Source organism: Melospiza melodia, chromosome 2 (genome assembly GCF_035770615.1).
Source record: "Melospiza melodia melodia isolate bMelMel2 chromosome 2, bMelMel2.pri, whole genome shotgun sequence".
NCBI classification, from domain to species: Eukaryota; Metazoa; Chordata; class Aves; order Passeriformes; family Passerellidae; genus Melospiza; species Melospiza melodia.
The window spans coordinates 1,288,316-1,315,950 of NC_086195.1; the positions used below are offsets into that span (position 1 = coordinate 1,288,316).

Genomic DNA, 27,635 nt, shown 5'->3' on the forward strand with positions numbered 1-27,635 from the left:
GCACAGCTGGAACGTGTCCAGGGAAGGGGCTGGAAAACTCCTGAGGGAGCTTGGGGGGCTCAGCCTGGAGCAAAGGAGGCTCAGGGGGACCTCGTGCTCTGCACAGCTCCTGCCAGGAAGGGCAGGGAAAGGAGGAGAGGAAATGGCCTCAGATGGCACCAGGGCAGGCTCAGGTTGGAGACTGGCACAGAAAATTTCCCTGGCAGAGCGGTCAGGCCTTGGGCTGAGCTGCCCAGGGAGGTTTGGAGTCCCTGAATTGTCCCAGAGCAGTCTGGATGTGGCCTTGGGGACAGGGATTGGGGTGGTGCTGGTGGCACTGGATGGTCCTGAAGGGCTCTTCCCTGCTGACTCTGGGCTTCTGGGATGCCCCATGAGATGCCCACAGGTGTGACAGACAGGTGTAGTCACTACCTGTGTTGCTGATGTGCATGAGAGACCCTCAGGCACCCAGATCTCATCCCAGGGATATCAAACATCCACCTGGGAATGGATTTATGAGGCCTGAGGATCAAATGTTTCTGCTGGGAGCAAATCCCATCACAGACAAAAATGGACTCAGGCTTGGGCTGATGTCTGGGGAGTCCTGGGACAGCTTTAAATACAGCTGGGGGGATTCCCAAAAAGGGGGGGGGGAGGTGGCCACAGGTAGATGTGTGCTTAGGGAGATTCCATGTGGAATGGAGTCAGAAGTGAGACTGAACAGAGACTGTAAATTTATATCCTGCTGGGAATCTGATACTGGCATTTGAAAGCAGCACTGGGAGGGCAACAGAGACAGGGATTGAAAGTTTCCTTTTCTTCTGCCAGAGGAACGTTTGAGGAGGTAGAGCACTGGAAGAACTGGGAATTAGAGCTCTCCCCACTCCTTCCTGCCTCTGGCCAAAATGTGACAGCTCCAAATGTGACAAAGAGAACATCATGGGTCACCTGTGGCTGCACAAGGAGCACCTGGAGGGTGGGAATGGCTGATGTGGGAATGGCAGGGATACCTGGGCATTCCCACCTCACCTGGATTTCCTCCTGAGCTTGCCAGGCACATGTCCAGAATAAAGAAGGTCAGGCCAGACAACTCTGTATCAGCAAACAAACAGGGAAGCAAAGCAAAGGGAAGCAAACCCAGGGAGAGTTTGCATTGTGAACACCAACAGGCAGTAAATTCTCCCTGTCAGCTGCCGGGCAATTACTGCCTGAGCACGGAGCCGTGGGAGCTTGGGAATACCTGTAAACACTTCTGCACAGGCAATTTGTCTTGTAGCAGTACCCAAAACAGCTCCCAGGACTCGCACAGCCCTCGTGCCTGGAGGGCACAGGATGCCTTGGGAAGCACGGGGAGCTCACACCTGCCTGAGATGGGGAAGGCCCACAGCAGCACCCGGGGCTGGCTGAGCTGCAAGTCCTGCTGAAAAGCGCTGGGAGGAGTTTTCCACTTCCATGCCTGCCCTCAGGATCCGTGGCAGTGACCGTGGCAGCCTCCCTGTGCAGGCAGAGCAGAAGAAAATGTCCCTGGTTTTGGAAAGGGCACGGCTGGGGCGCCCAGGGGAGGTGTTGAGGCCTCTCTGGCTGGGCTGGGATTCCAGTGATATTTCATTAAAGTCGTTTAATCTCGAGATCTGTCACTTTCTCTGCTTCTCCTTGGGCACGGTGGGGCTGCTCGATCTGCAATGGGGCTGCAGGATTGAGCAGTGAGGGCTTGAACAGCTTGGACAGAAACTCGATTGTTTCTGACTGTTAATGGCTCTGCAAAGCCAGCATTTTGGGCATGAGGGTATGAGGGAAAATCTCTGCTGTGGGCAAGACAAAGAGCACTCAAACAAACCCCCAGGCCCCTCCAACACCTTCTCTAGTGGGAGCAAGTGTTGAGCTTCCAGCTCAGCCCAGCTGGCCGCTGGTGTCAGATGCAGCTGCAGGGATCTGTGTCACTGACCTTGGTGGCTGCACGTGAGCGGCGGCCAGGGGCGCGTGCCAGGCTGGGAAATGCGTGGCCAGAGCCTCCCTCACGGGGAGGACCCGGCCACCAAGGCCACCACACACGCAGCTTCACCTCCATCCTGCTGCTGCTCGGGCCTCCACATCCCGCACAGCCATGAGAGCTGCTCACACCACGGCTGGGACTGAGCGTGGGGAAGGACCTGAGGGTGCCCTGAGGATGGGGAAGGTGCCGGGCCTGCATGGGGGTGCTCTGAGGATGGAGAAGGAGATGGGGGTGCTCTGAGAATGGATGGGGAAGGACCTGGGGGTGCCCTGAGGATGGGGAAGGTGCCGGGCCTGCATGGGGGTGCTCTGAGGATGGAGAAGTTCTGGACGTGCCCTGGAGGACTCTGCAGATGGACAAGGTCTTGGCTGTGCACTGAGGAGTTCTGACAATGGCCATGTCCTGGGGGTGCAGAGGTGCCCTGAGGATGAGGAAGGTTCTGGAAAGTACCAGGTTGACCGTGGCTCAAAGCAACCTGGCCCGGTGAAAGGTGTCTGTGGCCATGGCAGCGGGTGGAGCGGGACAATTCTGCATGTCCCATCCCACTCGAGCCTTTTGGAGTGCTGGTGACATGGGTGGGGTGTCCCACACGCATGGGGGTGTCCCACACGAGCAGGGTGTCCCAGTGTCCCATAGGAGCAAGGTGTCCTGGTGTCCCGCCCGGGGTGTCCCACATGACCAGGGTGTCTCGGTAACACACCGGGATGTCCCACGCGAGCAGGGTGTCCCACGCGAGCAGGGTGTCCCACACGAGCAGGGTGTCCCGGTGTCCCACACGCCCGGAGTGTCTCGGTAACACACCAGAGTGTCCCACATGAGTGGGGTGTCCCGGTGTCCCACCCAGAGTGTCCCACATGCGCAGGGTGTCCGGGTGTCCCGGTGTCCCACCGGGCTGTCCCACACGAGCAGGGTGTCCCGGTGTCCCACATGTGCAGAGTGTCCCGATGTCCCACCGGGCTGTCCCACATGTGCAGGGTGTCCCGGTGTCCCGATGTCCCACCCAGAGTGTCCCACATGTGCAGAGTGTCCCGGTGTCCCACATGTGCAGGGTGTCCCGATGACCCACCGGGCTGTCCCACACGAGCAGGGTGTCCCGGTGTCCCACATGTGCAGAGTGTCCCGATGTCCCACCGGGCTGTCCCACATGTGCAGGGTGTCCCGGTGTCCCGATGTCCCACCCAGAGTGTCCCACATGTGCAGGGTGTCCCGGTGTCCCACACGCGCGGCCCGGCCCGAGCCGCCCCCGCCACACGCGGTCCCCACGCGGCGCGGCCGCGAGCCCCGGCCCCCCCGCGGCGCTCCGTGCGCGGCCCCGGCCGGGAGTGAGCGCGGCCCGGCGGGGGGAGCGGAGGGGGCGGCGCAGTGGAAATTTCCACTCCCTGCAGCAGCGGCGGCGGCGGCGGCTCGGGCGGCTCGGCGGGGCCGGGGGCGGCGCCGGCCGCGGGGGCAGCGCGGGGAGGGCCCGGCCGTGCCCGCGCGGGGGTCCCGGCCATCAGGCCGCGGTGCGGGGCAGCCCCGGCCCGGCGGGGGCGGCGCTTGGCGCGGGCAGGGCCGGCCCGGTCGAGCGTGCGCAGCTGCTGCGCCCTTTAAGCCGCGCCGCCCCTGCCCGTACGGGTGTCTGAGCCGCGGGAGCCGCGCGGGAAGGAGCCGCCACAGCGCCGGGACGCGCCTTCCTCCTCCACCACCTCCTCCTCCTGTCCCCCCTGCTCCTCCTCTCCGGCCTCGCCGCAGCCCCCTCCTCCCCACCCCGTGCCCCGCTCCTCCCGCCACTGCCAGCAGCTCTAAGATGCCCCGCTATGAACTGGCTTTGATCCTGAAAGCCATGCAGAGGGTGAGTGAGGGAGAGGAGACGGGAGGAAGGGAGGGAGGGAGGCAGGTGGGACTGGCAGACCCCCTCCATCCTTGCCCCGTGGTGTCGCCGCGGTGTCCCCTCGGTGCCCGCTGTCCCCGCCGCACCGCGTGGCCCGGCCGGCCCTGTCGCCCGCAGTGTCGCAGCGTGTCCCGGGCTCCGCGGCGCTTCCCCCGCGCTCCGTCCGCTTTCCCATCGCCCCTTCCCTGCCCGCTGCCCCCGAGCCGCAGTCCCCTCTCCCCCTCCCCTCCGGCACGCAGGTAAGCAGATCCCACGCTCTGCGAGCGATATGCGGTTTTCCCTGCCCATCCCCTCCCTCCGTGCCTGGAGCAGGTGAAGCCGGCCCTTCCCCTGCCCCTGCCGGCGCATCCCCCTCTCCCTCTGCAGCACCAGCGCTTTCCATCCCCCTCCCGCACCTGTGCCGGGCCCCTCCTCGGCTGCCCTGCGCTCCGGCGAGCCTCGGGGCGAGGGAAAAGGGGCGGCAGCGGAGGATTCGCTCCGGCCAGCTCCCAGCGCGGGGTGCCACCTTCCCCCCCGTGTGCCAGGGCATGCCAGGGATGGGGGTTTGCCCGCAGCGGTTGAGCGGGGCCGATAGGCCGGGCCCTATCGCCCCCGGGAAGGGGCGCTGGGGGTGGCAGCAGCCGTTGCCGCTGTTTTTTGGCAGCGCGGTGATAACAGAGCTCGGTTAAATGATGCTCTTCCCATTCGGCAGGAGCTGAGTCAATACGTGGAGGAAGGGAGGGGGGTGGCAATGGGGGATGTGTTTGCGTAAAAATAATAATAATAAAATAAGGCCATCTCCGTGTGGATGGGAGGTTTATTTGGTAAATAACAGCTGATACCGGCCCTTCTCTAGCACCTTCTATAGCCTTTGTTTATCTGCTACTTTCCAGCTTAATATGCGGTGCTGGTGGTGGAATGTAGCGGCACTTGCGCTGGGCTGGAGCCCTCCGATCCAGCCCGGCGTGGATACGCTGGGATTTACCCTTCATTCCCACCAGCACCTTTTCCCAGCGAGCAGCAGCAGCTCAGCACCGTGGCCGTGGCTTTTTGGGAATTACGGGAGCACGTCTGGTGTGCCGCATGCACTAGTACATTTCCATTCATTTTACATGGACCATCCACATGTCGGGGCTGGCTTCTTTTTTTTTTTTTTTTTCTCTCTAATATATTTTTCCCCGTGGTTTAGCTGCAGAAGCTGTAGTAGAGACATCTCACCTGGGTCCTCTAGTGGAGAAATGCAGCAGCAGGGGGAAAGCCGGGTGACATTGCTGCACCAGCTCACCCGGGCTAAAATATGCTGCTTTTCCACTTGCTTGTCAACATAGAATTTTTGTCCGATTTTTTTTTGTTCCTTTCCACACCTCTCCCCTTGCGTGGATGAGGCAGAGATGGTTTTTGTAGCCGTGCTGTTGATGTGGGAGATGGGTACTCGGCATGCAGGGCAGGACAGCAAGTGTAGCAAATCTGCCATAATACTGAGGCAGGAATAAACTGACTTCTCTGAAAGGATGCCATGGAGTGCTCTCTGCTGGAAAGGCTCTCTGGTTTCTAGGATCTGACCACGGAGATGCAGGGATAAGCTTTTAGCTGCAAGATGCTTCTAATGAACATCAGTGCTCTCAGGATTTAACATCTGCAACCTTTGCCTCTTTGAAATTGGACTCTCCAGTGTGTTCTTTCCACATGGATGTACCTTAAAGGGTTTTTTTTAGCTCTGTGATTATGTCCAAACATTTCAGGTTGTGCTGGTGTTTCTAACCCACCCTTGCTGTAAGTCTAAAATTAAGAGTCTGTCTGTAGGTGCTGCTATTTTCGTGCTCTTTTCAGCACACCACATCTGGGTGCTTTTTCGTTTCCCAATATTTTGCTGCTCCTGCCTCTCTTGTGCCATGAGAACACTTGGAAATATTTTCTCGAGTGGTTTTGTGCTCCGTGGTGCTGCTGGATCTTGGCTGGGGGGGTTGCTCTAATGACCCCTGTAAGCTGTGCTTAGCCCTGGCTGTAATACTGAATTAAATGATGCAAAATATGGGCATAATAAACCGGTCTGAAATGGGGGAATGATTCCAGAGCTCCTTCCTGGAGAAGAATAAAGGACATTGCTTTTCCACATTGGTGACAGCACCTGGGCAGCTGTTCCCTGTCGGTGCCTCTGTGGTGTCTGTGTGTGCTGGTGCTGTCTGAGCAAGTGCTGGTTGTTCTTTTGGTGTCTCTGATGTCCTTCCTCCGCTGTGGCAGCTCCCCTGTCCCCCTGTCACTTGGCCGTGCTGTGCTCCAGGGCTTGTCCTGAACTTCTCGGAGCTCTCTGGCAGCTTGGTGCCGACCTCAGCCTGGAGGCTTTGCTGCCTCTCTTCAGAGGCAAACTTGGTGCTTCTGTGGGGTTTTCCCCACCCACAACTTTCTTTTAATTGTTCCCTTGGCATTCTCAGGGATCCAGGCAGAATTGAGTCCCTCCAGTTCATTTTTGTTGCTTTAAGCCCTGTTGCTGCCCAGCCCTGCTCGTGTCCAAGTCAGGGATCCTTTCCTGTTCTTTCCCTGCATGTGGTTTCTGTTGGGAGGGTCCAGCACACCCCATCCATCCTGCCTGATGCTCTCTTCAGGCTTGGCAGGCTCCAGAGCCTCCTCAGCTCTCCTTTTGTGCCTTAAAAATGCAACACCCAAGAGCTTTGGGAATGGGAAAACTTTCACTTTGCACTGGTGCCACTTATCAGCCTTTGTCTCTGGCTGTCTGCATGTACTTCCCATAAAAAGTCAGGATTTTATTCTGGAGTAAAAGCTGAGCAGCTCTTCTCTGTCCTGATTTGTGAGAGGTAATGGACTTGGACTAAAAACACTGTATTTTTATATACTAAAACACAGAATATTTTTTATACTCTGTATATAGAGAGAGTTTTTCATCAGCAGAGCCTCCAGTTAGTGACTCTTGGGAAAACAATAATAAAAATAGCCCCAAAATTAATAACCCCTCAGTACTCTGTGGTGTGTTTGGAGGATGAGAGGTTTGTGTAGCTGAGTGTGAGTTTATGGAGGAGGTGCTTTGGGCAGAGCAAGGTGTGAGCATGGAGGTGAAATGATTCATTTTGCCCATTGTGTTGCTTTCCACACTGCAGCATGGAAAGAACAAATGCTGGGGGGATCTCGGGGGCACATTTGTTATCAGCAGTGTCCAGGTGTTTGCAAACCAAACCTTACCTGCCCACAGCTGCCCATGGCCTGAATTCCCTGCTCGTGACAAAAGCTGAGCTTCCAAGAATTCCAGCTTTTGTCCCATGTTTGACTGTGGTGGAGCAGCACCTTCAGCAGGGAAGGGCAGTGAATCCCCAGGAGGGAATCTGCAGGAATTGTCACTGCCTGGGAGAGCAGGGAGCTCTGGAACTCCCTGGAAGGAAGGAAGGAAGGGCTGGCAATGGTTTCCTGTCACAGGGACTCTGGGGTGGCAATGCCACATCTCCGAGGGGATTGGGACACAGATGGGAATCCCACAGTCCCTGAGCTTGGAGAAGAGCTCCAGGATGGAGTCTAGCCTCTGACTGATCCCCATCTTGTCACCAGAGCAGAGCACAGGGACACCTGTCCCACCAGCAACTGATGGGCACTTGGTGAATAACTCGGAGTATTTCACTACAAAGGAGGAAATTCATCAATATTTTATTAGCAGCGTGCCCATCTTCACCTGTGACAAAGTTCAAACCCACAGTGTCAGAATCTAAAACCTAACCACCTTTTTTTTTCAGCAAAAATACCTGGACTAGGAGAGCCATCCACCCACTTCTGGAATCCCAAAGTGGTTTGGGTTGGAAGGGGTCTCAAAAATCACCTTGTTCCACATGGCAGGGGCACCTCCCACTACCCCAGCTTGCTGCAAGCCCTGTCCAAGCTGGCCTTGGACACTTCCAAATTATTATAATAATAATAATAATCCTGCAGTGAATGTGTGCTCTCATTTCCCCAGCCATGTTCTCACAACACAACTTGTCTTCAGCAGCTGTTTGTTGCTTTTGGAGTGGCTTGCTGTGTTTCCAAAATTCCCTACCTGCCGTGTGGGGATTGTTGGCTATTTTGGGAAAGCCAAAGTAAATGGGCAGTAGTGTTGCTTGACATCTTGACTATTTCACTTAATTGCTGTGTAGGCAGCTGCAGCAACTGGGCTTTTGATGTCTCAGTTGCCAGGAAGGAGGGGGAGAGAACGAAGCAGGAAGATATTGGGTTTATTTTATTTTATTTCCTTTCCTTTCCGGTGAACCACCTGCTCTTCCAATGGAATTGTGCATCTTCCCCACCCCTCTTCCCAGCTGAGCAGGTTAAAATTACACAAAAGTTTTCTCCTCTGTTCCCACTGGCATTTTCAGTAGGCTGGAACAGGCTCTGAGCCTGGCAGGGAGGGCTCCTGGAGCTGGAGGTGGTGCTGGGATGGAGACCAAAGGCAGGATCAGAAAACAGCAAGATCCAGCCCTGGCTCTGCTGGAGGAGTCACCTTTTTGTTTTCTGCCCTGAGCATTCCATAAGGAGAGCTGCATTTTGGGGAGTGTGGTGCAGACAGCATTTGGGAACGATACCCTCTTGCCTGATATTTGACATTTCCAGTCTTGGAAGAGCTGGAATTTCTGCCAAGTGTGGCATACGTGCCTGGCTCTGAGAGGGCACAGAGGATTATTCTCTGCTGCAGAACAGTTTAAGCCTAATTTCAGTTCCTTGCAGGCCCTGGTGGGATTTCAGTGGGGTTTGGGCACCCCCTCTTCAGGGGACAGCAGTGGGGTTAAACCTTTGAGTTCAGGCTTCTCTGGGCTGCCCTGGTTCCTCCCCAGCAATAAGCTCTCTGCTCCTGCCTGGGTTTTGTTCCTGCTGTCTTCTGGCTGTGGACAGGGAGGTGTTGGTAACTTCAGCACGGAGCAGATTCTGTCCCTGAGCTCTTGGGAGAGCCTTTGTGCTGAGCAATAATCTCTGCTGGTTGGAGAGCCCTGAAATGTGACTGATTCCTGTAAAGTTTCTCCACTGTAACAATGAGGAGAAGTTGCTCCTTCAGCTCATATGTGTGTGTGGTTTCTGTCTCCTAATCTTTATCAGTTCCATACTTTGGAATGATGGAAGCTCTGCTTTCCTCCATGTGTTCTTTCAGGAGCTGATTTTTCCACTTCCCTTGTCCCAGAACCATCATTGCCACACAAAAATTGCTTTGGCAGTTAAGTTGTTGTTAAGTAATTTATCTTCTCTTTTGTTTTGCCCAGAGCAGCTGTGGCTGCCCCTGGATCCCTGGAGGTGTCCAAGGCCAGCTTGGAGCAGCCTGGGACCGTGCAAGGTGTCCCTGCCATGGCACAGGTGGCACTGGACGGGCTCTAAATTCTTTCCAACCCAAACCATTCCAGGATTTTATGATTTGTCAGGCTCCATCCATGGCAGGCTGATAATTCCTGGAGCCACAGGCACCCTCACCTCCCTGGCTGCTGATGTGGGGTGAGGGAAGAGCTGTTTATGTGGAAGCAATTGCTGGGTAGAACTTTGTGTCCCACCCTCTGTGTCCCTTACCTGAGGGCACCAGGTGATTCCCTGGAAAAATTCCTGCCCTGTGGAGCAGCAGGGATATCCCCAGTGTGCATTGAGGAGCTGATAAAAAGCTGAAAGCAGGGAAAAAATAAAACCACAGAAAGAGATGCAAAACATAACTAATTATGGAGAAGTGGAACGGGAAAAATTGGAATCAAATATATGGAAAGTAAAGCAAGATGTGAAGACCTGTCCTGGGGAGCACTGGTGTAAACATTAGTGCTAAAAATGAGATTCTAGAGCAAATTCATCACCCCTGGGGAGGAGAAGGGCAGGAAGGAAGTGGATGGTGTAAAGTGAGGTTTATGAACCCAAGAAACAGCATGGAGGAACTGCAGAACTGTTGTTCTGCTATTTTTTAATCCTGGTTTGTCTACTTGCAAGCCAGTCCCTGTGTTCAATCCTGCAAATATCTAAGGAAGAATAAAAAGCCAGGTCCATGCAGAGGAGGGAATGTGTTCAGTGGAGTTGGTGTTTTAGAAAAAGAAATCAGTGTTCAGTAGCTTTTAATAGAGATGTTCTGTATCAAGCTTTGTAATTAGCATTAATTGTTTTAGAACCAACAGAATTTTATTGAACTCTGCTTTTGGTGTCTTGAAATCTCCAAGAAGAATCACAAGTCTTGAAACAGCACACAGCTGGCTGGGAAGCTTGGAGAGCCTCAAATTCTTGGATTCTGTATGATCCTGAACTTTTGTCTCACCCATCAATAATCCTGGGGGTGCTTTATATTCTTCCAAAGATTGTGGGCAGCCAGAAATGTGATGGGAATTTGGGGAAGTCCTAAAGAAACTTAATGAGTCTGGTTGGGTTTTTTTTTCTTTTTTTTTTTTTTTTTTTTTTGTTCTTCCTAGAAATTTGAAGAAGAATTTCCTCCTGGTATCTTGCCCAGTTTCATGGGGACTGACACTTCTCTTTTCTCATTTCCCAAGTAATTTCTGCACTCTCACAGCCAAAAGCCTCCTCAAATGGGATGAAGCAGCACATTTTTTAGGCTGGGATTATCCAGTTCCTGCTGGGTGCTGATCACCACCAGCTGCATCACAGCACTGAGCCTCCAGCTGAAGGAAAGGGCATCCTCAGCAGTGGCAGAGATTTTGCAGCATTTCTGATATTTGCTTCTAAAAAGGTGATAACCTTGTCCAGAGGACTGAGAAATCCACCAGAAATCCAATTCTTGGCTGCTGAGGTTTGTTTGACTCCTTCTGCTGCTGCTGCTGCTCTGGTGACCAAGTGTTCATCTCCTCCATCCCTGCCGTGGCAGTGCAGTGTTGGTGCTGCTGCATTTTGGGTTCCACAGGAGGGGATTTGAGCCCTGGGGCTGCCTCAGTGTCTTGCTGCACCTTCCAGGGCAGTGTGAGGTCTTGCCTGGTGCTGTGAGGTGGCAGAACCTTCCAGTCTGGCTTTGTGCCCTCTGGTGCCCTTGGTGTGGCTGTTGAGCACGTGGCTTCTGGGTTGTCTCTGCCCCTTTTTCTTTCAGTTCCTGTGGAAAAGAACTGTGTCCTGTGGAGGGGGGAATGTCACCTCTCTGTGGTTTCCTTGCTGGGCTGGGCTTTGTGGTGACAAACTGAGCTCAGGAGGGCCCTGCTGGGGCTGCAGCCGAGGCAGGAAAGGTGCTGAGAGCTTCTGCAAGGCCCAATTCCTTGGCAGCTTCTGCTCCCTTCACAGAATTACAGAGCTTGGCAAAGCCCTGCCAGCCCATGCAGTGCCAGCTGTGCCCCGTGGGCACCTTGTCCTCAGCCCAGAGCACTCAGTGCCACCTCCAGGCCTTCCTTGGGGACTCCAGACCTCCCTGGGCAGCCCCTTCCAGGTCCTTCCTGTGGAGAAATTCCTCCAGATAACATTTGTCACCCATGGAAACATAAGCCAATTCTTTGAGCTGACAAGGGGAAAAGGAAGGTATTAACTCCTTATTTTTTTTTAATTTGATAATTTATGGTTTCATCTCCTGGGTATGATGGGTGTCCTGTCTAGGTAGGCCTGGAGAAGACAGAATTTCTTTCTGGTATCTCTCTGTATTTAACAGATGAAAAGAGAATTTCTGTCTCCTTCCCTCTGTCCCCAGCTTACCCCCTTGCCCTGGAGGTGTTTGGAGTTTTGGGAAGAACAGTGGAAGCAAATCAGTTCCTTATTCCTGCTGGAGTGCTGGGGACTGGCTCTTGGCAAAGGGAACCAGCCAAGTGTGAATGTCACAGGCAGTGGCATGAAGTGCTCGGGCAGGGTGATGCAGATCCTGAAAAAATCCATCTTTTCTTGCTTTGCAAGGCTGGAGCTTCTCTTGTGTCCACTGACTGCTGGAGCATCCTTCCTGTGCCTTCTGCCCTTCCTTTGTGACTTGCTGGGACACTGGAATAGGTGTATTTGCTTGGCATGAGGGGCAAAATGGTTAAAAAACCCAAAAAATGACAACTAAATGAGGTCCTGCTCTGACAGTGCCAGTGCCCTTGAGCTCCAGTTGGCCTCACATCACTCCAGCTCCTGCTCTGTAATTGTCCACTGCCCATCCCATTTGTGACTGGCAGGGAGTTCTGTGTCTCTTGCTTTGGGGTTACTTATTTCTCTCATGTCTCCCTCAGCAGTTGTGTAGAAAAGAATCCAGAAGAATTTATGCTGGACCAAGCTGCTTTTTTGTGCTGCTGCAGTAAAATGAAGACCAGAGCTGGAGTGATTCCTGACCAAAACAAAAGTTCCTTACGTGTTCATAACAACTCCTTTGAGTGAGCGGCTCGTTCCTTGCACCTCAAGTTGGATTTTTTTGGTAGTGCTGGTTTACAGAGCTGGCTCCTGAGTCCCCCAGAGCAGCAGGAGCTCGGTGTGGTGATGGTGCAGAGTGTGACCAGCAGGTTCAGCCAGGTGGGCTCAGGTCACCTGGAGATGTTGTGGCCCTTTCCTGTGCATCCTCTGGGGTCCGGGGCTGGCCTGGCATCCCCAGCAGCTCCAGTTATTTATTGGCTGCTCCAGGTCATTTTCTACCTTCCCTGTGTGCCCCAGGGGGGTTCCTGGCACGCTCCTCTGCCCCAGCTCCTGGTTTTCAGGGAAAAGCCTGGAACTGCTGCCCTGGATGCTCAGGGCTCTGTTGAGCAGCTGCCAAGGATAGCCCCTGCTTCCTCAAGGGCATGTGCTACATAATTTATGTATCGCTTACTCCATGAAGAGCTTCAGTGCTCCTTTTTTATGTTCTGGAGTGCTGCAGTAAATGGAACAAAGTTTTTCCTCTTTTTTTTTTCCCTCTAAGAGGTTTTTTTCCTTGTGTTTACTGTGGAGCAGTGGACAGGTAGGAGCTCCCTGGTGTGTCCATGGCCAGGAGTGTGAGGGGTCTGGAAAACACACTCAGGGGGTGGCACATGGCACACACCCCACTCAAGGCACAGGACTTGTGGTATTTATTCACTGTTCTGTGACAGAGTTAATATTTTCCATGATGCTGGCGATCTGGACAGTTTTCTTCCACACAACAGAGCTGTTCAGTAGGTGAAGTGCTGCAGATCTGATTTCCAATACTCCTGCTTGGCTGTGGAGAGGGAAAATGTTGTTCCCGAGAAATAATCTGAAAACTGTGAGCAGAGCACTGAATTTGCTAACAGTGGACACTGCTGTGGGATAGGTGGGCATCTACATCCCCAAATTAACCCTGAAAACATCAGGATTGGTGAGGAGAAAAGGAAAGTCAGCTCAGACATTCCCATCTGCCAAAAAGCCGACGGAGCTGAGAACAAATGGTGGCTTCAGAGCTGGAGCAGTTGGACTCTGGCACGGTTTAAACACCCATTTTATTAGAAAAGCACTGTGGAGAAAGTTTTCCTTTAGAACAATCCTACAAATTTCTCCTCAAAATCCCACCCTGGGTCTGCTTCACATTATGAAATCTCTCTTCAGGGACTTGCTTGGGATTTTTTCTCCCCTTAAGGAACAGGCTGGGTGTTGGAGAGACATATGCATTGTTTCACCAGAGCTGCAGCCTCTATTTGCAGACAAGAGGGAAGCACATTGTTTTGTGTCTTTGATATGATCCAGCCAGAAAACAGCCTCAGGGAAGAAAATTCCCAGTCCTTGGCAGCAGCACTGTCTTTCTGCCTTTTTTTTTTCCCCTCTCTCTGTCAGTGCCACAATGTTCACTGTTCTAATAACTCAGGACTAAACTCACATGGGGCATCTCAAAAGTCCTTTGTAAGACTTGAGGTCAGAACTTGCTGAAAGTTCAGAGGGACGAGTCTCATTTTCCTAATGAAGAAAAGTTCCAGGGTTATTTTGGAATTAGGTCTAAGAAACTGGTACAAGAAGCTACTTCAGTGCTGTAATTTAGTGACAGTGCAGCAAATTCCTGGTGGCTGCTGAAAACTTTCCACCTTCCAGCTCAGGCAAACTGAGCCTTGCAAAAAAACCCTCAGGTGTTGGTGACAGAGGGCAGGGTTCAGCTCTCTGAAATGTGATTATTTTAGGTGCATGGACTGGCTGTATCTTCCTATGGAAGACGCTGCAGGAACTTCACTTGTTGTTTATTTTGGTTGGAATGAGCCCCCTGGAGCTGAAGTGACTTAACTGAGGAATGTCACAATTTATTTGAGGGCAGCTGCATCTAATAGTGACATACTTGTCAGAGAGTCTGATCCTGGAATTCCAGGAGGTTTGGATTCCCAGGGACCTCAGAGCCCATCCAGTCCCACCCCCAGGGCAGGGACACCTTCCATTATCCCATCCAGCCTGCCCTTGGACATGCCCAGGCATCCAGGGCAGCCACAGCTTCCCCCTGTTAGTATCTGTTTGTAGAAACTCTCTGGATACTTCTAATATCAAATTGAATTGATGTTAATGGAGATTTTGGTGATTTTTCCACACTGCTCTATAGGATATTTGTGACAGGTCACTGATGAACCTACAGGGAAGATGGTGGGAGGTGAACTCAACTTAAAATCAAATATTTTTTAGTAATGAGAAGGACAACAGAACATTAAAAATACTAACTATTAGCATTTCCTTATCTGGCTGTTCTCCTGGTTTTCTGTATAGCAGATTTTCTTTTTGTCATATCTCACTAAAATCTCTTCTTCTCTTTCTCTTCAAATATTTATAGTTTTGGTATAAACATAATGTAGTTGGAAAATTAGCTGAATATAGCAAAAGACACAACACTATTAAAGTGTTGCTCCAAAGTGCTTAAAACCAAGAATAGTCCATTAAACTTGGCTCTGATTGCGTCATCTGATGTGAAGTGTTTATAATTTTGGGTTGGATTAAGCTATTAGACCATTTAACTACTCCTGTATTTGCGGGTGGGGAGAAATGTGAATTCTTCTGTGGAAGAATTGAAAATACATCTGTGGTTTGAGGCTTCTGAGGAATGATAAATTTAGCCCAGTGCTGTAATCAGTCCGTTTTGTGCCATTCTCCTTAGTCTCTCATTATTGGCTGTAATTCCAGCAGAAGGAATATCTCTATTCTCAAGTGGATTTGTGGTGCTGGGGGGAACCCTTATTATTTTTATTTTTATTTTTTATATTTTTCTCCTGAAAAACAGCTGGACCATGCAAATGACAGAGTGGTGGATTTCTCCTTAAGGTTAAAGTTGTGGCTTGCTGGGAGCTATTTTTAAAATCTATGAGGAGTTGCACGTTTTTACCTCAGTACCACTGCTGCCTTTAACACAATGGGTGTATTTTCAGCCTTAACTCTCTTGGAATTTCAAATGGTTTTATTGACTCTTTAAACAAACCAAATATATGGCAGGGATGCTAAACAAGAAACCAACCAAATATTAGAATATGCTATCAGGCTGTTTGTATTAATGATTAATTAATGGGGAAATGGCAGCTCCAGCCTTGTGCCAGGGAAAGAACTGGAAGGGGATGCCTGGAGCTGATGCTTGTAGGACTTGTGAGATTTTATGGCCAGAAAAAAGACCCACTGTTGGTTTTCTTGTGCTTTTACCAGTGGGTGGGAAAGAGGAGTGGAGTCAGACCCTGTTCCTCACTTGTAATAATCTCATTATTGCTACCAAAGGTTTGTGTTCTGATCTTTAGACTAAACCTGTTCTTTGCTTTGGTCTTCCCTTCCCATGGCCATTGGGTGTAGGAGATGGAAGAATCCCGTGTCCAGCTCTCTCCAAACCCATTAGAAGCCTCTGGGTTGGTAGAGGGTGCCCAGAGCAGCTGGGGCTGCCCCTGCATCCCTGGCACTGCCAAGGCCGGGCTGGAGCAGCCTGGCACAGTGGGAGGTGTCCCTGCCATGGCAGGGGTGGCACTGGGTGGGCTCTGAGGTCCCTCCATCCCAAACCATTCAGTGATTCTGTGGTACCTCCCAAGGCATAAACAGGAGATGGGAGCACATCCCAAATCCGTGAGGGAGCCACCACGCAGCTCCTCAGGGCCCCTTCCTCTGCCACCAAGTCTTCGTTGTCCCTTCCCTCCACTTCCAACAGGTTTTGTTTCCTGCCGAGTTTGGGAGCTGTCAGGTGGGATTGGGAGTTTGGGAAGGGTGTGACAGGGAAGGCTTTGCCTCCCTACCTCCCATCCTCTCCATGCTGGGATGGGAATGGATGCTGGAAGGACATTTCCTGGCATCCTTGCAGCTGTGACTGCTGCCAGAACCCACCCAGTGTTCCCTCCTGTGCCGCTGGTGCTCCCACAAACCCCAGGTGTGCTGTCCAAAGGAACTGGCCCTAAAGTGAGATGTCAGGTGGAGTTTTGCTTCTGCCACTTGCAGGAATGGGATGTTTTCTCCCCTTGGATCATGTGAATGTGTATGGAGAGCTTTCCAAGTGAAAAATAACCCTGTGATTATCGGTACCTCTGACAGGAGCAAACTCACCTCAAAACCTGCACAATAACCTTGATTCTCCAGCTGATTTGAAATGGATGTTGATATTTGACAGTGCTGTGACCTCACTTTGATTTTTCTAGCAGCCAGCTGGTGTCTCAGGTGCTGTCCTGTGGTGCCAGGATCTCCCAGGATTTGGGAGGTGCAGTGCAGGAAATGCTGAGCCAGGTTTGGGCTCCGTAGCCATTGTTATTTGTTGGGCTTTTTCAATTTTATTTTCCTAAGATTGCTTGGAAGAGGAAGATCTGGTTAGTGGCTTGAGAAGGAGACTTGTGAGACACCAGAGTAATGAAAAAGAAAATGTATTTTTGTTGCTTCCTGTGTTCTGGGGAATTTGGGTCACTCAATCCTCCCGAATTGCTGCGTCTCTGAAGATACCTGTAACCATTGAAGTTGACTTGTGAAAGGCTTTTACCACTTAGCCCTTCAAATATTGAATGATGTCTGTTATGGATTGCAGGAAATATAAAGGGGGAAAAATCTGTGGTGTTCAGTGATTTGTTTTACTACACTTCAAATTTTTTCTCATTACTTCATGAAATTCCTCTCTAATTCAATCTTTGTCTTTTGTCTTTGCTGCCTTGCAGGGTTGGTACAGTAGGCCTCACTAAACTTAGCTGCAACTAAGAATTTCTCCTACATCAACTGAGTTAAGGCTGATGCTCTTGTGGAATGTGGATTAAAAGTGCGTGCTAAGTTCCCAAATTTGAGAAGCGGAGAAAAGTAAATGTACCACTGCCACCAGCATCAGGACAGCAAACCAAGGGACAAAGAATTTGACCCGCTGTGTTGATTTTGGTTAAAACTGGTTCACGTGGTGCTTAAGAGACGTTGGCTGGGGGGCGAGAAGTGGACGTCAGCGAAGGCTTTTTGGTTACAAAATGAGGGCTTCTTTGGAGCCAGCAGACATTGCCATTGTGGCCCTGTACTTCGTGCTTGTAATGTGCATAGGTTTCTTTGCCATGTGGAAAAACAATCGGAGCACCGTGAGTGGCTACTTTTTGGCAGGGCGTTCTATGACCTGGGTAGCTATCGGGGCCTCGTTGTTTGTGAGCAATATTGGAAGTGAACATTTCATTGGGCTCGCAGGATCTGGAGCGGCGAGCGGATTCGCCGTAGGCGCGTGGGAGTTCAACGCCTTAATGCTTTTGCAGCTTTTGGGATGGGTCTTCGTGCCAGTCTACATCCGCTCGGGAGTGTACACCATGCCCGAATACTTGTCCAAGCGGTTCGGAGGGCATAGGATTCAAATCTATTTTGCAGCGTTGTCTCTGCTTCTTTATATCTTCACCAAACTCTCGGTTGACTTGTATTCGGGGGCGCTTTTTATCCAAGAGTCCCTAGGGTGGAACCTGTACCTGTCGGTGATCCTGCTGATCGGAATGACGGCGCTGCTGACCGTGACCGGAGGGCTGGTGGCCGTCATCTACACGGACACCCTCCAGGCGCTGCTTATGATCATCGGGGCCCTCACACTCATGATCATAAGCCTCATGGAGGTCGGTGGGTTTGAAGAAGTGAAAAGGAGGTACATGTTGGCGTCACCGAACATCACCTCCATCCTCCTCACCTACAACATCTCCAACACCAACTCCTGCAACGTCAGCCCGAAGCCCGACTCTCTCAAAATGCTGCGCGAGCCGACGGACGAAGACATTCCCTGGCCCGGGTTTCTGCTGGGACAGACCCCGGCCTCGGTGTGGTACTGGTGCGCCGACCAAGTCATAGTGCAGAGAGTTCTGGCCGCCAAAAACATCGCTCACGCCAAAGGCTCCACCCTCATGGCCGGCTTCTTGAAGCTGCTGCCCATGTTCATCATCGTGGTGCCGGGCATGATCTCCCGCATCCTGTTTGTGGATGACATCGCCTGCATCAACCCCGAGCACTGCTTCCAGGTGTGCGGGAGCAGGGCCGGCTGCTCCAACATCGCTTACCCGCGCCTGGTGATGAACCTGGTGCCCGTGGGGCTGCGCGGGCTCATGATGGCCGTGATGATCGCCGCCCTGATGAGCGACCTGGACTCCATCTTCAACAGCGCCAGCACCATCTTCACGCTCGACGTCTACAAGCTCATCCGGAAGAGCGCGACCTCCCGGGAGCTCATGATCGTGGGCAGGGTGTTCGTGGCCTTCATGGTGGTGATCAGCATCGCCTGGGTGCCCATCATCGTGGAGATGCAGGGCGGGCAGATGTACCTGTACATCCAGGAGGTGGCGGATTACCTGACCCCGCCGGTGGCCGCCCTGTTCCTCATGGCCATCTTCTGGAAGCGCTGCAACGAGCAGGGGGCTTTCTACGGCGGCATGGCCGGGTTCGTCCTGGGCGCCATCCGCCTCATCCTGGCCTTCTTCTACCGCGCTCCCGAGTGCGACCAGCCGGACACCAGGCCCGGCTTCATCAAGCACATCCACTACATGTACGTGGCCACGGCGCTGTTCTGGATCACCGGGATCGTGACGGTCGTGGTGAGCCTGCTGACGCCGCCGCCCACCAAGGAGCAGGTGCGGACCACCACGTTCTGGGCCCTGTGGAAGCGCGGCGCGCCAGACAGCGCCGGCAAGGGGGAGCTGTACCAGGGCCAGGAGAAGAGCATCCTCAAGTGCAACGAGAACGCCAACCACATCATTCCCAACGGGAAGTCGGAGGAGAACATTAAGAACGTGAAGCCGGAGGACATCAACCTCCTGGTGACGTGCAGGGATGACAGCAACCCGGTGATCTCGGTGAGCCACTCCGAGGTGGAGACGCCCGTGGATTGTTACTCCAACGGACAGGCCGCCCTGATGGGGGAGAAAAAGCACGAGGAGGAGGAGGGGACTGACAACAGGGCGAGACATTTGAAATTCATAGATTGGTTCTGTGGCTTTAAAAGTAAAAACGTAAACAAGAGAGTGGTTCGGGAGGTCGAGGAGGAGACTGTTTGTTTACAAATGCTGGAAGAGACTCCAAAAGTTAAACTATTACTAAATACTGGACTGGTCTGTGTCTGTTCCCTTGGAATCTTCATGTTTGTCTACTTCTCTTTGTGAGTGAATAGTGAACTTTTAAGGGTATGGCTTAAACATACAGAAGTTGATACAGGTCTCTGGAGATTTTTGGTTTTTCCTTTCTTTTCTTTTCAAACAACATAACCACAACCCAGGCATTGTTTACGCTATAATTGTAAGGTCAACTCAGCTTTAGCCTATTTCGAGACCATTTGAGATGTGTTGTCCTCCCTCTGCTGAAAGCAGAACCTGTCCTGTGGTGGCTTTTTCTTTTTTCCCTTTTGTGTTGGTTTTATTTGTTTTGTTTTCCATTTGCAGCACTAACCTTTTGTTTTTCTGTGTATAAATATACCAAAGGCAGGCAGGTGGCTGTGTTTGAAGTCAGGCAGTTACAGCTCAGTCAGCATTAAGTGAAGATAACAGGTAATCAGTTACCAGCGTGTAAAATCTGAGTGATTAAAGCTGTGTCAAAAGATTTTTAAACGCAGAGCTGTGATGCACATTTATAAAATAACTGTATTACCTTGGCCAACTTAGCACTTTTTAATTGCACTCACTGCTTTCTTTCTTTTTTCAGTTTCTCATTTTTCTTCTGGCAACAACAGGAAGCTGTTTTGTCTCATTTTATAGCACTTAAAACATGATGGCTCTTAGCAGCTTTCTGCCTTTTTTTTTACTCTTTTTAAGGAAATTTTTGTCTTTTGATTTTTATCCACTGTAAATTCCATTACTGAAAAGTTTCTGTATTAAAAAAAAAGAAAAAAAAAGATAAAAAACTAAAACAAAAATAAGCCTGGAGATGACAAACTGTGAATGGAGGAGGACGAAAAAGAAATATTCTTTCTGTGGGGTTTTGTAGTATATTGAAATTGAAGAATCACAGAATTCTTGAGGTGGGTTTGGGATGTCCCTGGGCAGCTGTTCCAGGGCTCTGCCACCTCCACGGAAAAAAATTTTTCCTCAGGTTTGGGTGGAATTTCTTGAGTTTTGGTAAATGGCCAGAAGATTCATTCAGCCTCTCCACTCTCTGAACCTTGGACATTGTAAGGATTGAATCCTGGACATTGTGAGGATTAGCTTCTTTTTAGGGAAAAATCTGTTTGCAGGTTCTGCCATGTGGGAAGAAGAAAACCATGAAGCTTTACATGTCTTGAAAAACTGTTTTGCACCCTGCAGAAGGGTTTTCCTCTGCTGTGTCTGGGAGGAATCCCAGAGGAGGAAGAGGAGGAAGCTCCGATGCTGCAAGGGGAGAACAGCTGGGAAGGCGAGGAAGGGGAAATGGGAGGGAGAGGTGAAAGTGCTCCTTGTTTTCCAGAGCCCTTTTGCCCCATGTCTTCTCCCACTTCCCCTTCCACCCTGTCAAACTTCCTCTCTGTATTTTGAGGAATCCCAGAATCCCTGAGCTTGGAAAAGCCCTCCCTGGTCATTGAGTTCCAGCTGTGCCCAATCCCCACCTCGTCACCCAGCCCAGAGTGCCACATGGCTTGGACACCTCCAGGGCTGGGCACTCCACCAGCTCCCTGGGCAGCCCCTTCCCATGAGTGACCTTTGTGGGAAGAAATTCCCTCCTTCCCTCCCTCCTCAGAAGGATCCTGAGGGATTCGGTGTCAGGAGACGGGGAGCGCGTGCAGCCACAAATCTGTGTCGCCAATTGAGGTCTGTCCTGTCCTCAGGATTTTCCCAAAAACCTGAATTCCTCCCTGGCAGTCACAGCTATTTGTAGGGCTCCAGATCCAGAGGATGTTTCCTCCGGATGGATGGATGGATGGATGGATGGATGGATGGATGGATGGATGGATGGATGGATGGATGGATGGATGGATGCCCAGGCAGGGATGAGCAGTCCCAGGTGTGGAGGATGTGTGTGCAGCAGTTTGGTGCTCTCATCCTTCCCCAAGCCAAGCTGGCTCCTGGTTTTGGGAGCAGAGCCCACCAGTGTTAAAACTCCTCTCTCCAGGACAGAGTGGTCATATCCAGGCTTTCCATGGAAATAATTCCTCCAGTTGTCTTTGCTCCTGAGCTCGTTCAGGAGAGCACGAACTGGCTGGGCCAAAATCAGGCTGAGGGACCATTGTGAACATTCACCAAAACCACTTGAGGGGTCCAGCACCATTTCCTTGGCACACAAAGAAGAACCAATTCCTGTGGGGGAAACCTTTTTGTAGAGATGAGATTTGGGTCAGTCCTGCCTTTGCCTGCTGGAGCAAGTTTGCTTTTCCAGTGGTGCCATCCACACAGCTTCTAGCAGATAAATCCCAATACATCTTTTCAGATAAAATGATTCACTTCTATTTTTGGGGTGGTGTTGTTTGTTTTGATGGTTTTTTAGTATCATTTGAATCTCATTCATTCCAAAACTTTGACCAGAGGCTGAGATGCCCCACTTTTCTCCACTTGGTTTAGTTGTTGCTGCTGGGAAGTAGAACTACTCCAAAGTGGAAAACTTGGAGTGTTTTTGCAATATTTGTAGAGAGGAGCCACCATACATGGTGCTGATGTTGCTTCCAATGGGACAAGACACATTTTTTTATGGTTTGTGTGTCCACAGCTTGGTTTGGGAAAACATTTTAAATCCTATTTAAGGGTGAAATCCTGGTGTGTGGAATTAATGGCATCTCAAGTTGCTTCATTAGTGGGCTGAGCTGTGAAGGACAGTTTGATGTAAAGACGTAGGGAATTGTTTCCATACAGGATAAAATCATTTAGGGCAACATTTGATCATAGTGGGATGAAAAATAAATCGTGGAAGGTAAAGCTAATTCTCAGTCCAACAATATCCTCCTGACAAGGCTGGGACGTGGCTCCCACACCCGGTTTGGCCCAGGCAAGGAGACTCGTGTCCGTTCGGAGCTTTGGTCGCTCTGAACCATTTTGGAGCACGATTTTGGAGCAGCTGCTGGCACTGGGATTTTCCAGGCTGCTGCTGGATGTGCAGCGCTCCGCCACCGCCTGGGAAGCCAGGTTAGCTCAGGGACCCTTTGGCTCGGCTCCATCGCCCTGTGCTGTCCCCAGGGTGCCTTACGCGGGCGGGCGGCCCAAGGCGCGGCTCCTTGCAGCGCTTCTCCCTGCTGCTTCCATCCCTCCCTCCCATGCCGTTTGCTCCTCCAGGAGGGCACCTGGGAGAGCCAACAGGCACAGTTCCAGCGTCCTGCTTGCTCACATCCCTGGGGAGCTCTCCTTGGCCGTGGGAGGGAGCAGAGTCCTTCGGGACCGAACTGAGGTGCTTCATCTCCCACTTCCTTTACTCTCCCTTTTGCTACGCTAACGAGCTGCCACATTAATCACACTGCTAATTGGCGGGCAGGATCATCATGGATTATTAATCTGCCTCCCCACCCCATCCTCAGACTTGGTATTGTGAAGCTTTTAAGCAAATTCTTTCTCCAGTGCTTTTTTTCTCTTCGGGTGTTTTGTGTGCTCCTCTTCAGCCTCATTGTGTTGTAGAGATCCTGCAAGTTGCTGATGCTCTTTGCTGCATAAAACCACTTAATAAAAGGCCTTTATTAATAAATAAAGATATTCCTGAGGTTCCAAGCAGGCTGCCTGATGGCAAGAAGAACCTTGTGTAGAAGAAGGGATTTTTCATAGCGTAAACAAGCCTTTGCTGAAGGGAGAAGTTGGTAAATTTGGGGTCAAACACCCATTTTTTGGTTCAGCAGAACCATAGTGTTTCCCAAGATGGAATTTTGTTGCCTGGCCCCTCCCCCTGGGTGGGGCTGGTGTGCTTCTGTCTTGCAGCAATGGGTTTATTTATTATTGCCTTGAGTTTAGGATGACAAGTCTTGGAAAACTGAGTTTGGAATGACAGCTTTTTTTTCTTCTTGTTATTTCCCTTAACTTATTTTTTCTGGTAAGGTATTTGAATTTTGCTCCTGGAAATGGTAGAAGCCTTTTATTTAGAAAAATAATTTAAAAAAATAAAAAAGAAGAGGCTTCTTGAGAGTTTAATAGTACACTTTGGGAGACTGTTTTTATTTAAGTTTTTTTTAAATGGCTGATTTGATGCTATTCTCTGCCAAAGTTTAGAGGCTTTTTTGTTGTTGTTTAATTTTTTTTTAATAATTTTTCCTGTTTAGCTTTTAGGGAAAGGAAACCGTGCGAGATTGTAAGAAATAAAAATGGCCTTCAGTATATTCCTTATATTGTGTATTTTTTACTTCTCCACTTGTGTGTTCCCTGATCCCAGAAGGGCCAGGATGAGACTTCTGATGAGAGTCATGAGCCCTGTAACCCAGGAGAGAAAAGGATTTATTTCCATCAGGTTACAGTGGAGGGGGCAGAGCCACCAGGGAGCTCTGCCAGCACTTAAAAGATGCTTACAACTTTAAAACAGCTTTATTTTTTTTATATATCTATTTTTTTAAATCCTGAGATAGAGGAGGTGTTGGGAATTGCTCCCTTTCAGAGGACAGAGACATGGAAGGAGCTGGAGTTGCCAAGCTCCAGCTTTCTCAAGGAAATCTTTGGATTTAGCATGTACAGAGAAGCAAAATTACTCATCTGTTAATTTGGTATTCTGTATGTTCTGTGCCCTTAAATGTAATTGTTTTGAAAATAAAACTAACCTTGTTATGTGATGTTAAAAGCAGACTTCTGTGCAATGTTTTATTTTTTTTTTGTTTTTTTAAAGAAAATGTTTGTATATAATTAAATGGTTTAATGTGCTTTAATTGGCCTAAGGTAAAGAGTAGTCCTAGAATGTAAAACATATATAATTAGAATTTCTGATTTCACTGTGAGATCTCTGAACTCTTGGATTTTTGGTTTTGTTTTGTTTTTTTGGTTTTTTTTTCTTTCTTTCTTGCAAAGTGGTTTTGTTTTGTTTACAAAACACTTTCTCTTTGATTTCTTTCCTGGTGTTGGTTTCAAGGCATTTGCTTCACTTCTGTTCCAATCTTGAACTCATGGTATAGTGACATCTGGTGACACTTGGCATTCTCAGTTCCACTGTGTAAAGTCAGACACTTTGAGCAAAACTGGCGGTGAAATGACAATTCTGTGTCTAGGGATTCACGCTTTTCAAATGAGGTGGTTATAAAAATAGTTGCTGTGCAAAATGTTAGTAGTCTTCTTCAAGAAGAAAGCAAAATTTTCTAATCTCACTCAAGCAGTCTCTTCATTCATCATCTTCTTTTTTAAAGCACAGTGTCAAAGTGATGCTGCTTTACCTTGTATCTCTGAGAAAAAATGTTTTTTTAGATATCTGTGAAGTATTTTTGGGTTTTGTTGCTGTTGTATTTTTCTGCAGATTTTATATAAAATACCAGTTAATGAACTGCCTTTTTTCTGTTGGTTTTTTTTAACTCTCTAAAATACATTTCAGACCAAAACCAAATGATATCATATAGCATTTGAAACCTGCCTTTTTCCTTGTCCCTTGGTTGTTTTTTTGGAAATAAGCCAAATGGGCATGTAGATAAGATCACTATAATGGATCCAGGTCTCTTTTGGTAAAGTGTTATTTAAAGGTCTGTTAAGATCTTATAAGACAATATAATGAAAAAAAAAAACCCTTTACTGTAGTAGGAATATAGATTTAGAAGTGTTAATGAGATTAATACAGCTTAATTATATTGTAAGTTGCTACTGTCCTTAATGACAAGCTTTTTGTCACAGAAACGATGTATGATAAATTAATTTTGGTCTAGTGTATAGAATTATCATATTGCTATCAATCTTTGAAGTAAATCTGATGCAAAATTTTCATAGTTAGCATTGCTGGCCCTGTGTATACTGTTCTTTGTATACTGTATGCATTTTATTTTGCCTCCTGCATTAGTCTTCAAACTAAAACTCTTATTAGAGAGTATTTGGATACTTTCAGACTGTGTTTCTTGCAGTTTACATTCCTTTACCATGGCATTTTGTCCTGTCTCAAAGTATTGTATGGAAATGTTTCAAACTTCTGTACAAAGTTTCAATAAAAATAGAGAAAAAAAAAACCAAAAAAACCCCAAACGGACCAACCCACCAGAACAGAGAGTTTTGGAGTATTTTACTCTCAGTAAACCCTGTAGCTACAGAGGATTCCTGCTTCTGTTCCTGCTCATTCCAAAGGCAAAGCCAAACTGGGTTCTTTGAGAGTTCAAGGAGAACTCCAGGATCCCAAATCCTGAATTTGGGCTCTGGTTTTGGGAGGTGGGGCTGGGCTGGGCTCAGGGCACAAAGCAGGACTGAACCCCCCTTTGGCAGAGGAATCTGCTTGGGTACCGTGCAAAATTCCTTTATTTTTGTTGTTTTATCTTTAAATATCCTGTTCAGTTGCTGCTTCAGCAGTTCTTGGGTGGGACCAGCACCTTCTTACTGATTGTGGGGTTAAAACATCAGCACATGCTGTGAGCAGAGCCCTGAATGTTCCACTTCCTTCTCCTCATCCCTGTCCCCCCATAAGGCCGTGGTGAACTTGGGAATCACGAATTCCTTGGCCAGTGTTGATGGTTCAGCAAGGGGAAGGGCGGGCCTGGTGTTAAATTAGGGATTCACCTTCCTTTGCAGATGGGAGCTTGGCAAAAACTGTGGCAAGGCTGCTAAACCCAGAATTTCATCTGCAGACAAAACAAATTAACCCACAATTTTCATTTATTCTCTTCTTTTGCTGCTGTGATGTAAAAGAAAAATGGACGTTTTGCTGTTGTTTGTTTCAAGGGGTGGATAAGAAACATTTTTTGAGAGGCAACTTTGGATTTGGGATGAAAAATAAGCATCTTCCTGCTTTACAAACTTGGTTTGGATTTGTGTTTTCCAGGAGGGAGCGTTTTAATGAGTTAACTATTAATTAACCAGTTCCATAATTAGTTGATTAGGTGTTTACCCAGTGAGCAGCTTTCCAGGTCAGCGATTCTCAAAGAGGTTCAAGCAGCCTCTTTGGCAGCAGCTGCTTCTGTTTGTGTTGGCCAAGCCTCACTCCCCGGTTTGCTGCTCCTTCTTTGGGGGTTTGGGTTCCCCTTTGGGGTTCTGGGCAGGATTTGTGTGGAAAATCCCACACAGGTGGTGGCAATGAGGACTTTTCCTGCAGGGAATTCCCTTGCTGGGATGGGGCTGCCTCAGTTTCCCTGTGCATGTTCTGGTGCTGGGAAAGGGAAGGAGCCAGGAGGTTTCACCTCTGGCCCTTCTCACTTCAATCAGGTTGGACTCAGGGATTTGCTCTTTGGGTGTTTTGGGCTTTATTTTTGAGGTGTTGGTGGAGTGATAGAAGATAATTGAGTTTATGATGTCTCCAACCCTTTGTCAGCAGTGATTTTTAATATTTACCTGACTCCTGTTGTGAGATGGTTTTGTGTATCCTAGGATTTATCCGGGATAAATTCTGAATTTGAGCAGGGGATTGGCAAGATTCACTCTTCACTTGGTGAAAACATTGTGACTTCCACCTTAAACCTTCTTCTGCTCCAGAGCCAAGGATCCTTGTGTTCTGCAAAAGCAGGAGAATTTCAAAATTACAGCTGTGGTCCTCAAAAAGTGCTGGTGGAGGGTTTTTACTCACCATGTTCAGCTTTGTCTTCGTCCTGGGACAGCAGTGAGGATGTGCAGGGTGGGCGGAAGAGCTGCGTGTCCAGAGCCAGCTCTGATCCCTGAAAATGCCTCTCCTGGAAGGGACAGATGGCTTAGACCAGTCTGGGTGGGACAACAGGCCCCTGGCAGCTGGGCTGGGTGAGGAATTGTGTGTGCAGCAGGAGCAGGGCAGGGATTGTCCCTCTGTGCTGGGAGACCTCCAGGGCTGGGCCCAGTTCTGCTCCTGCAGGAGAGCCCTGGAGGGGCTGGAGCGTGTCCAGGGCAGGGAACGGAGCTGGAAGGGGCTGCAGAATCCCTGAGGAGCTGGAAGGGGCTGCAGAATCCCTGAGGAGCTGGAAGGGGCTGCAGAATCCCTGAGGAGCTGGAAGGGGCTGCAGAATCCCTGAGGAGCTGGAAGGGGCTGCAGAATCCCTGAGGAGCTGGAAGGGGCTGCAGAATCCCTGAGGGGCTGGAAGGGGCTGCAGAATCCCTGAGGAGCTGGAAGGGGCTGCAGAATCCCTGAGGGAGCTGGAAGGGGCTGCAGAATCCCTGAGGAGCTGGAAGGGGCTGCAGAATCCCTGAGGGAGCTGGAAGGGGCTGCAGAATCCCTGAGGAGCTGGAAGGGGCTGCAGAATCCCTGAGGAGCTGGAAGGGGCTGCAGAATCCCTGAGGAGCTGGAAGGGGCTGCAGAATCCCTGAGGAGCTGGAAGGGGCTGCAGAATCCCTGAGGAGCTGGAAGGGGCTGAGGCTGGAGCAAAGGAGGCTCAGGGGCCCTCGTGGCTCTGCACAAGTCCCTGCCAGGAGGGCACAGCCGGGGGGTCGGGCTCTGCTGCCAGGGAACAGGGACAGGAGCAGAGGGAGCGGCCTCAGGCTGGGCCAGGGCAGGCTCAGCTGGGACAGCAGCAGCAATTTGCCCATGGAAAGGGAGCTCAGGCCTTGGCAGGGGCTGCCCAGGGAGCTTTGCAGTGCCCATCCCTGC

The 27,635-nt window shown here is 50.1% G+C and overlaps 2 protein-coding genes across 2 annotated transcripts in view; both read left to right on the plus strand.

Annotated features, from left to right (window-relative positions):
- The first annotated feature begins 3,663 nt into the window (after positions 1–3,663).
- Positions 3,664–25,141, plus strand: SLC5A3 (solute carrier family 5 member 3). Its single transcript, XM_063180399.1, has 2 exons — positions 3,664–3,803; positions 16,766–25,141. The coding sequence occupies exon 2, from the start codon at positions 17,060–17,062 to the stop codon at positions 19,205–19,207; it is 2,148 nt and encodes a 715-aa protein (XP_063036469.1). The 5' UTR covers positions 3,664–3,803; positions 16,766–17,059; the 3' UTR covers positions 19,208–25,141.
- The window catches only part of MRPS6 (mitochondrial ribosomal protein S6), a 44,021-nt gene continuing 20,054 nt past the window's right edge, over positions 3,669–27,635 (plus strand). The window contains exon 1 of the mRNA XM_063180409.1: positions 3,669–3,803. Coding sequence (XP_063036479.1) covers positions 3,759–3,803 — 45 coding nt within the window. The 5' untranslated portion in view covers positions 3,669–3,758. The remainder of the gene's footprint in view (positions 3,804–27,635) is intronic.

Excerpts from the sequence above, each read along its gene's own strand:
- SLC5A3 (XM_063180399.1), top strand. The coding sequence starts at position 17,060 with ATGAGGGCTTCTTTGGAGCCAGCAGACATTGCCATTGTGGCCCTGTAC.